Raw genomic sequence first — 17,171 nt, forward strand, 5'->3', positions numbered from 1 at the left:
ATTTGGCCGCTGCTTCATTTATTTTCATTTGTTGTTTTTTTCAACTAAAATGTGCATTCAAAATTGATTGACAGGTCTGTATTGTTAATTAACCTACCGCCAACCACACGATATCACAAGCACTCTTGGCAAACAGAGGGGAGGGGTTGGAAAAGGACTCGATGCACACACGCGAGATAGTTCGGGTTTTCTCTGGTCCGTACGGCAAAATTCATTCACAATCATTTTAAATTACCAAAGACCTGATGCCGCTAATATTATACCCGACCCGTGTCGAAAAAAAATGTACATCATTAGTAACATGTGTTGCTAAGGACTTCATTTGGACGACTTTAAAAGCGATTTTATCAATATTTGGATGGATAAATAGAGGAGGGGTTGGAAAAGTACTTGATGCACACACCTAAGATAGTTGGGCTTTCTTGGGTCTGTTCAGCAAAAACACATTCATTTTAAAGTACCAGAGACCTGATGCAGCTAATATTATACCCGACCCATGTCGAAAATCATTAAGATATTAAGTTAAGATATTGTTCCATGAAGACATTTTGTAAATTTTCTATCATAAATATATAAAAAAATGTATTTATCATTAGTAACATGTGTTGCTAAGGACTTCATTTGGACGACTTTAAAAGCGATTTTATCAATATTTGGATGGATAAATAGAGGAGGGGTTGGAAAAGGACTTGATGCACACACCTAAGATAGTTGGGCTTTCTTGGGTCCGTTCAGCAAAAACACATTCATTTTAAAGTACCAGAGACCTGATGCAGCTAATATTATACCCGACCCATGTCGAAAATCATTAAGATATTAAGTTAAGATATTGTTCCATGAAGATATTTTGTAAATTTTCTACCATAAATATATAAAAAAATGTATTTATCATTAGTAACATGTGTTGCTAAGGACTTCATTTGGACGACTTTAAAAGCGATTTTATCAATATTTGGATGGATAAATAGAGGAGGGGTTGGAAAAGGACTTGATGCACACACCTAAGATAGTTGGGCTTTCTTGGGTCCGTTCAGCAAAAACACATTCATTTTAAAGTACCAGAGACCTGATGCAGCTAATATTATACCTGACCTGTGTCGAAAATCATTAAGATATTAAGTTAAGATATTGTTCCATGAAGATATTTTGTAAATTTTCTACCATAAATATATAAAAAAATGTATTTATCATTAGTAACATGTGTTGCTAAGGACTTCATTTGGACGACTTTAAAAGCGATTTTATCAATATTTGGATGGATAAATAGAGGAGGGGTTGGAAAAGGACTTGATGCACACACCTAAGATAGTTGGGCTTTCTTGGGTCCGTTCAGCAAAAACACATTCATTTTAAAGTACCAGAGACCTGATGCAGCTAATATTATACCCGACCCATGTCGAAAATCATTAAGATATTAAGTTAAGATATTGTTCCATGAAGATATTTTGTAAATTTTCTACCATAAATATATAAAAAAATGTATTTATCATTAGTAACATGTGTTGCTAAGGACTTCATTTGGACGACTTTAAAAGCGATTTTATCAATATTTGGATGGATAAATAGAGGAGGGGTTGAAAAAGGACTTGATGCACACACCTAAGATAGTTGGGCTTTCTTGGGTCCGTTCAGCAAAAACACATTCATCTTAAAGTACCAAAGACCTGATGCAGCTAATATTATACCTGACCTGTGTCTGAGGCACACGTGAAACTTTTAGACCCGAACACGCTTCCGGTTTTCGGTTCTAAGTGGCCCCTGGAAGACCTCTAGTCCAAGGTCACATATCATTTTCATAAAGCATTTATGCCATTTGCAAATCTATCATGTCTGAATGTGCATTAAATGCACATTACTGTTTGTCAAGTAGGACAAATCAAACATCTCTGTTAAAAGTAATTTTGTCTTTCTTCAGACGTAACATATTAAAGCATTATTTAATCATGGTACTGCAACAGCCTGTAAACAGTAATTCACATCTATTTTTGTCTTTTTCAGGAACCGAATATACTCACCATACTGATCGAAATTTGATAAAAACCTTTACAAGTATAAAAACAACAATTTCTACTTTTAAGCGGAATCATTTTAACTACAAAAGGTCACGTATGAACCTACAGACGACCGTAATAAACACACGGTGTGATGTACTGTAACATGGCACTAACCAGTGGATCTGACTCCACAGAGCTGGGCGGAGTCTCCTTGTGCAGCCGATCGTCTCCTGGTTGGCTGGGGCTTCCAGGTCCGGTGCTGGGTGGAGGCAGGTGAAAAAGTTTGGCCTGGTCTTGTTGAGCAGAGGGCCATGGAAGAGATCCTCTGACCCACTCCACAGGGTCTTCCCAAACTGACTTCTGACCATGAACCTACAATCAGCACCACAAAATATCTTACTAATAACTTACTAAGTATTTGTTAAGTGTTACTACAAGTCAGCCAATCAGATTGAAGCATTCTGTTTTGAAATGAATCTCCTACAAATCTGAATCCTAAAGCAGTACACATGATGTTTGGTCTGAATAATATAGAAATGACTGTGACGCACCTTAATGCCATCTTTGGCACCTTCCTGCAGGTATGGAATGATGGAATGATTCCAAAGATCAATAAACCACGTCCGAAATTCGTCGACAGTAACTGGACACGAGAGGAAGAAGCAGGGGCCTGCGGCGACACAGATTGGACAAACATATAGAAATACGCACTAGTTGCTTCTTTATTCATATCTATTATAATGGCAATATAAAACTGAACATTACCGATGAGAAAATCTGAGGTGCTGTGCTTTTCCAGAAAGGTGTGCAGGTGGTACCAGAGTCTGGGAACCCAGTCCAGTACCCGGAGGAGATCTTCATTGCTTACACTTTTGGGATTTTCTGCTTCCATTAGTTTTCTGTGCAGGTAACGCACCAGGAACCCATTGGCTGGCTCGACGTTATTGGAAAACGTCACCATTCTGAAAGGATGATGCACATCAAAATTAATATTGCACTTTTGACCTTCTACTTGTAGATAATGTCTACTTACTTATATGTATGCACAAAAATATATAGCATATGCTTCTATAGGACATTAATAGTAAGAATTTTTTTTTATTAAAGTAGCTCTAACCTGAAGCTGAGATGCAGGCCATGGTTTGGGGTCATTTTCACAGGCTGATTGGTTGTTCCTATTATGTATGGACTAAAAAAGAGACAAAATATCTCATTATCGTATAAATTCACTACTGTATAAGTTATACACCATATGTGCACTTACCATTTATGATATTTACAGGTTAAAGCACCATTGACAAGTTCACTGGTGGATACCACATCACTGACATCATCCAGGATGACGACCAATGGGATTTCAGTAGGGCTGCTCTCACGATCAATCTGATTGGCCAGATTGGACAGATAAAGCTGAAGGTCCTACAGAAACAAAAAGAAAGTATAAATCAGCTATATCCATATATGTGTGACAATTTGATTAACGGCTCATTCTTTGGCATTTACCCATCATACCTTGCAGGACTGGCGGTGCATATTGAAGGTGACAGTAATGGCGGGCGTGACCTCTCGAGCGCTGCGCTCCACCAGGTACTCTGCGAGGCGGTAGGTGAGGTAGGTCTTTCCAGTACCACTCGGGCCCGATAACATCAAGCGCCTGTGCTTTAGTAACAGACTGATGTAATGTTGCATCATGGGTTTGGGGATAAGCGTCTCAAACACGAGAACGTCTACACACTTCTCCTTCAGACCTGCAAAATGAGGAGAAGCCGGTATTAAACTCTATGACAATGTAAGAGTTAAAGGGACAATATGTCATTTTCACCACTAGAGGTCGCTAAACAAATGACGGCCGCAGCTCGATGATGCCGTTAAAGGGGTCATATCGTGAAAATCGTACGTTTTCCATGTTATTGAGAGCACAATTGAGTTTTAATGAATTGCATTTCATCAGCTCATTTGCATATTAAAGGACACACTCAACAATGGAACATTTTTGCTTGGACCTACACATTTGTGGCAATTTTAACATGCTATAATAAATTATCTGTGGGTTTTTTGAGCTAAAACTTTACATAGGTACTCTGGGGACACCAAAGACTTATTTTACATCTTGAAAAAAAAAAATCGCATAATATGACCCCTTTAATAAGCGTGAAACGATGGAAGTTGTAGTCTTCAACTTCAATGTCAATAGGAATTGATCTGACAGGACTCATGGACATGATTTATCAAAAAAAAGTTTTATAACAGTTACATTATAATGTAAAACCACAGTGTGACAATATCAATAAAAATCTATGGGCCCTATTTTAACGATCTGAAACACAAGTGCGAAGCGCAGGTGAGTTTGTGGGCGGATCTTGGCCGCTGTTGCTATTTTCCCGGCGGGAGAAATAACTCTTGCGCCATTCGCAAATCAATAAGGGGTTGGTCTGAAGTAGGTTCATTATTCATAGGTGTGGTTTGGGCGTAACGTCAAATAAACCAATCAGAACGTCATCCAACATTCCCTTTAAACGCAAGTGCGCAAGTTCCATGGCGAGTTGCTATTATTATGACGGATTTACCAGGCGCACGCCAGGAGCGGTTTACAGCCGAGGAGACACACATTCTTGTAAGAGCAGTCAAAGACAGAGAAGTTGTTTTGTATGGGGATGGGAGAAACCCGCCCAAATCAGCGTCGGTTAAACAGGCGTGGGAGGAAATAGCCACAATTGTCTCATCAGCTGGCATCCCCAGGACGTTGCGCCGCAAGCGCAACAATGATGTCAGGAGACGGGGGAATCCCAAGCTTGCCAGCATAAATCGGGCACGCCGTGTAACAGGAGGTGGATCTGCCTCTACACAGGACCTGACACCAGCAGAGGACATCGCTGCGTCCACCCTCACCGCTGAAAGCCGAGAAACGCAAGCAGTCCAACCCCAAAGTACACTTACAAATCAAGTTCACATACATTAAGGTTTCTTATGAAAACATTTTAATTATTATTTACATAAAATAAACGTAATACAGCCACACAACAAACTTATGAAAATATTTTAATCGTTATTTGCATGAGAATTTTTTAACGCAGCCACACAAAATAAATAAAAACTATCACCACAATGCTCACCACAATGATTTCCCTTATCTCATGTGTTAATATTTTTTATTGTAACAATTTATGATTTGCAAAAATAACTGTTGCATCTGTGTAGATTAGATAAGCAAAGTGTGTGCGCGTTGTGCACACTATACATTATGGTCAAGCATGCGCCCTTAATAAAGCATAATGAACAACGCGCCACTGACTTTAAACTTTTTTTTTCTGGTCAGTGGCGCAATTGTTTTTTGAAACTGCAAAATAGCATCAGGGATGGTTTGCGCCGGAACACGCCTCCTTTTTTGCGCTGAACCGCCCAGGGAGCGCAAGTTCATTCCCTAATTTGCCGACGTGCGTCTGTGGAGGGAAAAACCCGCTGTGCGCCGGTGCAAAATATGAATGATACATGCGTCACTGACTGCGTTTACATGCAGCCAATAACCTGTTCAAATCCTGAATATTAGCAATAACCCGGTCGCGCACGTCCATGTAAACACCAGCAAAAACCCGAATATGCTCATATTCCTGTTTTTAAAATCCCGAATATTACCCCTGGGTTACCTCTTTTCTAACCCGAAATTTTGGTCATGTAAACGCGCATCGGGATATTACCATCAAAAGGAACATTGATTTGTGTACTGCGCATGTTCTATTCGCAACTTCGCAAGGAATCTTGGTCTTTTGAGTAGAGGAACTTCTTGTATTCGCCAAAAAACCCGCAGGGAGTAGAGGTAAGCATGGCGAGAGAGATGCGCCACACTTTTAGAGCGAGGAGGAAACCAATTGCAACAACCGCGTTTTTCACGTTAAATTAATATATAGCTATTCTTGTTTTTCAAAGCATGTATAATAAAGGCCAAATAGATTGCCAATAGTTATGAGAGTAACTTGTTTTTTTTTTGTGTGAATTTGAATTCAAAATGTAATACTATGCTATTCATATTTCGTTAAATACAGTGAATGTTTGAAAAAGTTAAAGATGACAGAATAACTGTAGCGTCGTCTGCATCTTGATGCAGTTTCTAAGATTAAAATTACTTTAATTTAACTGATCAACACAAATACAAAGCGGCATATAACTGATTGCTTACCAGCATTAAAACCACTTAAAATAAAAACCTTAGGTTTTTTCTTTGTATACAGCGTCCGCTCCGTGGATAAGGATGTTGCAATAACGCCGGTGGCTGTATTACTAACTGACTGAATACTTGACTCTTACCTGAACATAGATATAAAGTTTTTCATCAACAGTACCTGCGTGAAACATTATAAACATTGATGATCATCTGCCGACTCGACTGTTTCTGCACGTTCTCAGTCCGCTTAATTAACGGCTTTTCGTTCTATCCGCGTGAGGTAAACATTTTTGTTCTGTACTTTTTTACTTGCATGTATTTCTACATATTTTCGGCAAAGTAACACTCAGGATATAATGTAAGTTATTATAGATAGCATATAAGCTTGTTCTGAAAGGATGACAATTATAAAAATTATCCATCCAGCTTAATTTAGCCAAAATAATGATTTATTCGTTTTCAAACTTTATAGATGTTAATTTATCTACTAATATATTATTGAAAATGCCATAAATAAATATTCATTGCCTTCTGTAAGCTATTGCATTCATTTTGTACAGGTGCATGAATACTGTCTAATTTTAATTTCTTTAAGACACTGTTGTGTTCTGTATTTACCGATGCTCTGTAAATATGCACTTAAAAAAACTTCTTGTTAGAAAATCGTTCTTCAATTAATTTTTTTTTTCAAAAATATATTTAGATGAAGGCTAGTATAGCTTGTTAATCTTTTTCTCATAAAAGGAAAGACATGTAACTTAGCCTACCCTGCTTCTACATCGGTGCAGCTTGTTCTGGATTTAAATAATAATTTTATTTTAGTAAATGAAGGCGGTAAAACCGCATTGCGCAATAGTGAGCCACGCAAAATCACCGCATTTACCCTTTAATCACAGTTTACATCGGGATATTGCCAATTCCATGTATACAGGGGTAACTCTCTCTGCTCACGCATGTAAACGGGTTATTCCGAATGTTTCAGAAACCCGAAACCCGACCTTAACCTGACCATAACCCGAATATTTACAGCATGTAAACGTAGTCACTGACAAAGTCAATTGCGCTGGGTGCAAGATAGGGCCCTATGTCTTAGAGGTCAAATATTGTCAATTCATCGGACACACGTGCGTCTCGTCAGAACTTTACTTTCGGTTTCTATTTGTTTAATGGTCTGACTAGTTGCTAAATACCTTGTTGAAAATAACTGTTTTGGTTTCCTAGGTAATCTACGTAAATAAACTACCTTAAAATAACTTTTTTGTTATTTATTCTTAGCGGAGTTTACCGGACGTTACATGTTGACCACGATAGCCGCTTGTTTATGTTGTTACTGCTGAAACCATCTATACACATATATGAGATAGAAAAAGCATATGGCATATGTTGTATTTATTTCTGGGTGGTTTATGACATCACATGGTGTCAATAACCAACATACAGTAGGATCTGTTCTAAACATAACCTCTAAACCAGATTTGAGGTATCAGCCCCACACCAAAGATGACGGGATTGGGGGCAGGAAGAAGTGTGTGTCTGTGTTTTTGCCTCTATACACCATAAACTTTGGGTGGCCCATCACACGTCATGCAGACCAGTGGTTCCCAAACTTTTTCAGCGTGTGGCCCCCCTTGTGTTCCTTCGCACCCCCCCAAAGAAAATTTGTGACAAAAAACTGTTCTAAAACTCAACATTTTAATAAAAAAACATTAAATTATACAAAAAGTAGTGCTTTTGGTTAGTAGCCTTAATTTTTTAGGTTTAATTACACAGAATTTATGATAAATTAATGTATTTCATAAAATGTCATAAAACTGGGGCCCCCCGGCACCATCTCACGGCCCCCAGTTTGAAAACCACTGATGCAGACTACTGTTAAAAGTGTGAAACATTTGCTTAATGCATTTTTCCCCACAGCTATGCTTTTGATAACAGGAAGGAACCTTACAAAATATTAAGTCATTGTTATCTTCAAATCTCAATGCACTGACCTTTAAGGGCTACTATGACACAAGAAGATCCTTTGGTGTAGAGGCGCACCGGTGGGGTTTCGGGCGGCTGGGCACCCAATACTCTCTTATGATGACTCAGACTGTAGCTGTAGATGGAGTCCTGAGAAAGGCCGAGACTCGAGCTGGGATCCACCGTTGTTAAATAATCCTATAAACACATCACAATCACATTTATAATACATCTCATATTTTCTTTTGTGGCTTTAAAGGGTACCCAGAATACCGTGATGTCATAATTTTATTAAACTTTGAAAAAAAAGTTTTCATTTGGTGGCTGCCATTTTGTTTAGATTGTACCGAGCCCCTAAGGTGACATTGGAGTAAAAAAAATGTAAAGTTTAGTTTCATGTGCTCATGTGAAACTTTCATGTGCTCACGCGAAACTTTCATGTGCTCACGCGAAACCTTCATGTGCAGAATTTTTTTTACATTTAGTTTCACGCAAGCACACGTGAAACTTTCGCTTCACGTGGTCGCGCCATAGCTTCACGTGGTCGCGCCATAGCTTCACGTGGTCGCGCCATAGCTTCACGTGGTCGCGCCATAGCTTCACGTGGTCGCGCCATAGCTTCACGTGGTCGCGCCATAGCTTCACGTGGTCGCGCCATAGCTTCACGTGGTCGCGCAAAACTAAACTTTAAAAAAAAAATCTGCACATGGTTTTGTGTGAGCACATGAAACTAAACTTTATTTAATTTTTGCTCTATGTCCCATTAGGGGCTCCGTAAGATTGCAGGGGTTACAGCAAAAAAAAATAATAATAATTTTTTGACTGAATTTTTTTCCTCGGCCAAAACCCTTTCATATAAAATCCCCATTAAATATAAAATAACACTGCATAGTCTTCACTGTTTTAAAGCACTCGGCCACTACTGCATTAATTTTGTTAGGCTAATGAAAATTTGGAAAGTGCCCCATGATCGTTAGCAAACAACTTGATTAGCTCCACTTCTTTTTGAAGTAATGAAATAATTTAATGTGTTTCTATCAGTGGATTTTAGTATAAGATGGCAAATATAAAGTCTTCATAGTCGAGGTACCCTTTAAGACTGTACAGGTAGAAAAACTCACTTTAAAAGCCTGACTAACTGCAGAGTCCAGTGCAAACCAGTCCGTGCGTCCGCTGATTTTTACCGTGCCGATGAAAAACTCCAACTGCTTGACCTCCTGTGGATGTGAGAATGAGAGTTATATCATTTTAAACCAATAAACATAGAGAGTCTGTGTTTAGAGCCAGACCTGTCAATCAAAGTGGCAAACTGACTCTAACACAGGATCTCAAGGGGCTTTTTGCTTTATTAACACAATAGAAACATCAATATGGTGAAAACTAGGTCTAGGACATCATCAACATGATATCAAAGTAGGACATTTAAAGTTGCCAAGCAACACTGGCTCTTAAAAATCTTAATATAAATTCAGCAGATGTGCAGTCGTAGGTGTATGTTTACTGTATATTGGTTATTTGTCTCTGTATGCGGCTCAACAAATCTGATTGTAGATCTGAATGATGAGTTATATAATGTAGAGCGACGGCTTATAAATCAGTATGAAGATTCCTCTGACTCACATCTTTAAACATGTGCTGGTTTGGTATTCGAACCATCACTCGGACCAAACTCTCGTCTTTCTGCAAAGTCGCGGTGGGGCTTTGAAAAACATCTGTGACAAATCCAACATAATAGAAAATAAATGAGAGAGAATTTAAGAAGTTAAAATGAAAAAAAGTGTGTTGTAGATGCTGGTCCAGTGTTTCCTGTTATGAAAATCACCTGGGTAAAGTTCATTTTGTCCCATGCCGAAGGTTTTGGTGAGAGAAGACACTGATTGGCGTGGTGATGCGACGCCCATTGAACTCAGACCAGAGGACTGGGAGGTGGAGCTTGGAGGTCGGGAGGAGGGGCCTCCGGTCTTCAGCTGGTCATTCTCCGCCTTCAGGTTCTCTACTGTCATCTGCAATTTTATTCATTGGGGAATTTACATAACAATGTAAGAAATGTAACTCATGTAGTAAAATAAAATCAATGCAGCAGTCATACATGTGGAGCGACATGAGATTGTGTGACATCATTTCCATTTTTGGTTGTGTCATGTGATCAGGTCACGCAAATGGTATCACAAACCTGCATGTTGGTCATCGCTTCTTGTAGTTGCTCCAGCTGGTGGGCGGAGCTAAGAGCCTCTAAACGAATATCAGTCAGTTTCCGTTCTTTTTCCCATAGTTCGGAACGTAAATTTGACACCACTTTCTCGTCGTGCTCCGTGCCGTCACACGATCTGTCAAAAATATCGACATCATACATGTAACAATTATAGTTAAAAAACAAATCATGAACAAATTCACACGTCTTAACTTCTTACTCTGATGTAGAGGTGGAGGTCTTGTCAGGAGCGTTGTCCACTTCATTGTGGATTTTAGGAGATGAAGGGGTGGAGCAGGTCGGAGTTGCGATCTCCTCGATATCTGCGTATGATGACTTTGAACCCTTTTTGCTGAAGGCTTTGTTGAAGGAGCTTCTTAACTATGGGACAACAGAGATACAAGAGCTCACAGTTCACCCAAAATCTCTTTTCTCTTTAAAAATAACATGGACACGCACGCATATTGTTAGTACAAAGGCCTAGATTCATAATGACAGCAACAATCAGAGAAAGTTTAGCATTAATGATGCTTTCATGATCATATTTGCATCTGGCCATTCATAAAAATCTTAACAAAAATAAGGATGAAATATTTAGGATGATTGTGTTTTCAGACACACAAGTGCTGTAATCCATGCAGTTATGGAGCATCACTAATGGAGCATACACACCAAACGCGAATTCAATGATTTTCACGAGTAGATTACATACAAAGTCAATGTAAAGACGCAAATATATGCCAACTCACGCAGGGCAATGCAAATGAGGCGGTGTGATTGAAGTGAAAAAAGTGATTTTGTGCATAAAACAAGCAAAAAATCTGCAAATGGGGTAAGCAAAAAAAAATAGTGAAAATTTTTCTTAAACACTAAATTCGCTTTTTTTTGCTTACCCCATTGGTAGATTTTTGCTTGTTTTATGCAAGACAAAAATACTAAGAAATTTTGTTCTTGAAAATAATTTTTTTTCTTAAATTAAGATGTATTTTCTTGATGAGCAAAGTGATCTAGGAAAATAAGTATAGTATAGTTTCTAATAAAAAATATTAATTTTATGTAAATTAGCAAGCAAAAAAAAATCTGCCAATGGAATAAGAAATTTTTTCTTGAAATAAGTTTACTTTTTTCATAAACACTTAATTCAACAAGGTGTTTCTTATTCCATTGTCAGATTTTTTTTTGCTTGTTTTAATCACAAATTAAATTTTATATTTTTTGTAAAACTACACTGCAAAAAATGATTTTCAAGAAAAAAAATTCTTAGGATTGTCTTGTTTTTAGTAAAAATATCTAAAAATTCTTAGATTAAGATGCTTTTTCTTGATGAGCAAAATGACCCAAGAAAATAAGTCACATTTTACCCCAAAATCAAAGAAAACAATATTAAATATTTTCATAGGGTTCAGAATCCCATGAATGATTCCTCATTTGTTTGTTATTACTGTAATACCCACCTCTTATATTTGGTCGGACTTATTGACTGACTGACTTTGTAGGACTGCATGATAAATGAATGATGAATAAATAATTTTCGCCAAATAAATGCTTGCTATATGACATGTTTGTGATAACAGGATGAGGATATAATGAGTTTGGGCGAGTATCTTACCTCATAGACCTGTTAATAGAGAACAGGGAAGCATGAGAAAAAACCAAAGTCATTCTTAATGTAATGCAATGTTAAACCTGTCCCAACATTAAACTTTAACACAAACAAAACTAAACAGACATGATCTTTAAAATCTTGCTTGTCTATCATGATCCCTTCTCACACACAGATTACGGAAACTACATAGAAAATGGGTCTGGGATTTGTCTGGGGATCGTTTGATTTTGGTTCATTCACACTGCAAATGCGATCACACACATCCTGTAAAGACACGTGACATGAATTGTAATTGCAGAGAAAATCCACCGAGTGCACGATTACAGTGTCTTAAGTTTGCTTATTTGAGAAACCACACACATGCATTTTTGTTTATGATTGGATCATAAAGCAGTGCATGACACGCTATAAAGCTATTAGGCTGGTAAATGAATCAGCACGCGTAGTAAGATGCTCCCTGATCTGCAGATATTTCTCGTCGGGAATGTCTTGTTGTTATTACGACACGCCACTTGCGACCTTATTTCTGCCTTTTGTTCAGACAGGACGCCTTACGGAAATGTTACGGCAATGTTGCTAGGTCCCTTTTTACTGGCGCAATCCCAGAATCAATTATTGGGACTTTTTTGGGAATGGCACTCAGCGTACCATGTCAAAGTCTCTCAATACAACATTACACTTTAAACTAAACAAAGAATCAAGTTTGTTGACTACGCAATGACCTAGATCAGGGGTTTTCAAACTTTTTGTGTGTGTGGACCACTATTTGTAATCAAGAATTTTCGCGGACCACCTCATAATACTTATTATAAAATATGTCTACACAAAGTCCTGAATTAATCTGCACATCAAAATAGGATTACTAGCACTAAAACTATAACTGGTCATCACATCAGTACAACAGGTTTCTTAGCCTTATATCATAATTATTTATATACATATTATTAGTGTTGGGAAAGTTCACTTTCTACATGAACTAGTTTAGTTCACAGTTCACAAATTTTAAAATAAACTAGTTCAGTTCATAGTTCATATTTGAAAATGTTAAACTAGGTCACAGTTCCAAAAATGAACTAATTTATAGTTATTTTTTCCCATATTATTTTTCCATATAGAACCACCACAGACAGCAATTATTTGATCAGTTTTAACACTGAAGCTAAATGCGTCAGATTTCATCTTCATGTCCAACTTTAAATCCTTATCCAACCAGGGTTTACATTAGCATTGACTGTCTTTTAATTTTTGTATTTGCTTACACATACCTTGAAAGGCTAGCTGGGTGGGGGTCGCACCCCGGGCGAGAAGAGCTGCGAGGCATTGCATGTATGACAACTCGCAGGTATTGCACACCACACGTGCACGTTAAATAGCGTGAGCTTAGTCAAAGTCTATTTCAAGATTCGGAACATGCGTTAGCAGCCTATGTTAATCGTTAACGATTTAGGACAAATATGATGTTATTTAATGTTAAACTATTTGAGTTGCGCGGCAGGAATTCCACCAGCGTCTGTGTTGTTGTGATGACGCATGCAGCGTGACTGGTGAACACCGAGTGGTGGCGGTGTTGCCAGATCGGGTGTTTTTTCCGCTACACATTAAGGCCTGTTTACAGTGTGTTTTAGTCGGGTTTTCGCCTGGAAGAATATACAAATCTGGCACCCTATTGAACGACGTTAAACTGAGAGAGCGTGCCGTTCACAGGCACCAGAATGAATGAGTTCACAGTAACGTTTATTTGGCAGCAGTACACGTTCGCCCAAAATATGAACGAGTTTGTATATTAAAATATACATATTCTTATTTTGCCTTTTCACGGACCACCTGCAGTACCCTCACGGACCACTAGTGGTCCGCGGACCACAGTTTGGGAATGGCTGACCTAGATACTTAAAACAGCCCATGAAATTAAAATGAAGATTTTGTGGCGTTTCATCCATGCCTGTCAGTTTCAGTCATCTCTATGCTAGTACACTTTTGAAACCATCAGATTGTCCAGCAGGGATTTCTGTCTTTATATTCTCACCCAGCTTTTCTTTTTCTTCTTCTTGGCTTCTTGTTCTTTCAGGCTGCCGGCGCTGGAGTGACTGGTGATGCTGTTGAGACTGGAGATGCTCTCTGAAGAGTTCTGTCTGTCCATCTGTAATTCTGAGGAAAACATACAGCAAACAATAATCAGAAATATCACCTAAAGCAGTGCTTCTCAAACTTTTCGGCATGCAGGGTGCCGAGCTTCGTCCTCCACAAAAAAAATTCATGATATAAAACAATCTTATGGGGCATACAAACCAAACGCAAATTCAACGATTTGCATGGGTAGATTACATACAAAGTCAATGTAAAGAAGCAAATAAACGCAAACTTGTGAATGACACAAACTGTGCAGTGCAATTGCCGTGAAAACACTCAATATTTGCCGAAAATAAGTTGAAAATATTCAACTCAAGTGAAAAATTTGCATGACACGAAGTTAAATCCGGCGATTAATCTAGAGCAATTAACATTAAGTGTTTATGCAAAATTAAACTTGTTTAACTTTAACTCTTTCCTCACCATTAATGAGTTATCTCGTCAATTAAGAGAAAACATTTGCATGAAAAAAACATGTTCCTAATGAGTTACGTGTAATTATGTGCGATTATGCACTATTATGCACTTACCCAATTTATAAAAAAACTGAAGCAAAAAAATATGTATTAATTTTAAACTCTGTGTATGTTTTGGTAATCGTTCTGAATCTGATCTCTAACAAAATGTCTTCACAAAAATGCAATTATTTCAGCTTTTTTGTTTGAAAGAAAAATACCCATGTTTAATAGTTTATAAGCAGAGAAAAAATATAGATAGGATGAAAGTTTTTTTCCCGTTCTGTTTGTTTGTTTGAAAGCAGAGGATCTGTTCTTTAATTTGATATATTTGTATGTTTATATACAGCGGGGAAAATAAGTATTTGGACACATTTGTGTGAAAGAATGGGACCAGAATCACTCCTGAGCAATGCTGACGACTGGTCTTTCCATACAAGAGGTGTCTAGAAGCTGTAATCACCAACAAAGGCTTTTCTACAAAGTATTAAATAAAGTGTGTTCAATACTTATTCCCTGTGTCATTTCACTTTATTTATTATGACTCAACTTGTATACTTAAATGTTCTGATTTCTTTTTATGAATTTAATATGTGGCTTGATGGCTACCTCTGGTGGAAATTTTGTGTCAATAGCCAACTTAAAAATCCCCTTACTGATAAAAAATGTTGATGTGTCAAATACTTGTTTTCCCTGCTGTATTTCTATAAGAAAATTTTCCTGGAAGGCATTTTGTGAAACTTGTGAAAATCACAAAAATGCTGGTGGGCAACTTTTCAAAAAAAGTATTGCGGGGAATGAGTTAATTAAACAAAACATATTGATACAATGTAATGCTGTTTTTAGTAGCCTTATTTTTTTGAGGTTTAATTGCACTGAATTTATGATGAATTAATGTATTTTTAAAAATAATAGAAAACTGGAGCCCCCGGCACCATCTCACGCCCCACAGTTTAAGAACCACTGACTTAAAGTGACAAAAAAATGCACAAAAACAGACAAATTAATCTATTGTCAAAATGTTTCAATAGCTCTCTAATGTTCAAACCTTTGGGTGTGGTCTCAGGAATATCCAGGGCTCCTTGAATAATGACCTGTGTCTCTGTGTTTTTGCACTTCAGGTTGTCTATGGTTTGCCTCAGGTCCTGTAACTCAGAATCCTAAAATATAAATCATAGCATAACTGTGTATTTACTTTTGAGACACAGGTTCAAAATAAAACACAAAAAAACGTCTGTTTAACGTCCAACACCAAAAATGCGTTTACAATACTACACTTTATTTTACTACCTACTAAACTTTACTGGTTCTTTCGCATATCCCCAACACTATTTAAATTTTAAAACATTGAGCATATGATATTATGACCAGTAATAAAATGAACAGTAAAACTGAAATCACTGAGCATTGTGTATGATCACTGACCTTCTGCTCAGATGTGACCGACAGGCTTTGCAGTCGTGCAGTCATGAGGGCCAAACTCTGTTCGAACGCCGCAACCAGGTTAGCCTGCGGACGAGTAACTGTTAGTATTTGATAATCACTACAAAACTTTCTTCACAACACATCAGACACACACAAACACACACACACACACTTAAATTGTGCGTGTCTCCAACTGGGCCGGGAAATGGACGGGAATCAAAAACAGCTGTTGTAATGGATGGATGGAGGAGACCACGATATGAGCTTGCCGTGTGAATGTTTGCCACATAGGACATCGCTTTGAAGTAAAAAATAATAATTTAAAGATACATCCATCATGCTACCTGACTCTGATTCTTGTACTGCATGCTAACAGTGCATCACACAGATTATAAAATGAGTGCAGCTTGCAGATGATGCTTTGGTTGCCAGGGTATGTTTGTGTGATTGCTAAGGGGCTGAATATTGTGGAGTATGTGTTTATATGCATTGCTAGGGTGTTCTGATTGGTTGCTATGGCTAAATGGTTGCTAGGGTGTTTTGGGTGGTTTTAGGGCTTTGCCAGGTGGCTGCTTAGTGGCCCAAATCAAATTCAGAACCGAGTCCCCTGTCAGCATCCCTGAATAAACAATGACATCATAAAATGTGTCTGGGTGACATCATCAGTCAGCGCCAGACTGAGGGTACATGCAACAGTGACGGACGGACGGGGCTGACAGTCCAACAAACCTGGCCTGCCTGTTAGAGCCACCGGCACGAAGGAAGCATCGGTCATCAGGGGCCGGTAGGAGACATCAGTCGAGGAGAGAGGGACAGTGCTGTTAGGACTATAGGGCTATGAGCCATTCCTCACACAGACCACACACATTCATACAGGAACCCCAAAAAACTATCTGGGCACTCACAGCGCCATTTTGGCAAGGACATTTAGTCAACGTATATAGTCAGATCCCTTCGATCTCACACAGGTGTCCTAGCAGAGTAGTTAACCTTTGGACCTGTTTTCCACTATTCCACTTTGTTTAATGTTTAGTTATTTAATGCAAAGTCATTCAAATGTTTCAAAGGGGGCCTTAAGTGCCCAAATACATTTGGAGTCCTGGGATCAGCGTGTTCACAGATGTTGAATGCATGTTAGAAAAACTTAAATAGCATGTTGTATTTCAGGAGTTTGCTGAATCTCATACGGTAGTAATGTCAGATCTGTGCAGTGTTAAAGCAGGAAGGGTTAGTGGGCACACAGTGATACATT

At 38.2% G+C, this 17,171-nt stretch overlaps 1 protein-coding gene across 3 annotated transcripts in view; it reads right to left on the reverse strand.

Annotated features, from left to right (window-relative positions):
- The window catches only part of nav1b (neuron navigator 1b), an 80,770-nt gene that overhangs the window by 4,293 nt on the left and 59,306 nt on the right, over positions 1-17,171 (reverse strand). For 2 of the 3 annotated variants that reach the window (XM_065279491.2, XM_065279494.2), the window contains 15 exons: positions 15,920-16,003; positions 15,543-15,654; positions 13,936-14,057; positions 10,524-10,684; positions 10,286-10,439; positions 9,935-10,115; positions 9,733-9,824; positions 9,234-9,329; positions 8,142-8,310; positions 3,507-3,742; positions 3,259-3,413; positions 3,112-3,183; positions 2,760-2,956; positions 2,546-2,664; positions 2,169-2,366 (listed from right to left, as the gene is read on the reverse strand). In XM_065279491.2, coding sequence (XP_065135563.2) covers positions 2,169-2,366; positions 2,546-2,664; positions 2,760-2,956; positions 3,112-3,183; positions 3,259-3,413; positions 3,507-3,742; positions 8,142-8,310; positions 9,234-9,329; positions 9,733-9,824; positions 9,935-10,115; positions 10,286-10,439; positions 10,524-10,684; positions 13,936-14,057; positions 15,543-15,654; positions 15,920-16,003 — 2,148 coding nt within the window. The remainder of the gene's footprint in view (positions 1-2,168; positions 2,367-2,545; positions 2,665-2,759; positions 2,957-3,111; positions 3,184-3,258; positions 3,414-3,506; positions 3,743-8,141; positions 8,311-9,233; positions 9,330-9,732; positions 9,825-9,934; positions 10,116-10,285; positions 10,440-10,523; positions 10,685-13,935; positions 14,058-15,542; positions 15,655-15,919; positions 16,004-17,171) is intronic. The other variant, XM_065279492.2, reaches the window with a different exon arrangement.

The sequence above is a fragment of the Paramisgurnus dabryanus genome, chromosome 7 (genome assembly GCF_030506205.2).
Source record: "Paramisgurnus dabryanus chromosome 7, PD_genome_1.1, whole genome shotgun sequence".
In the NCBI taxonomy this organism is placed as follows: domain Eukaryota; kingdom Metazoa; phylum Chordata; class Actinopteri; order Cypriniformes; family Cobitidae; genus Paramisgurnus; species Paramisgurnus dabryanus.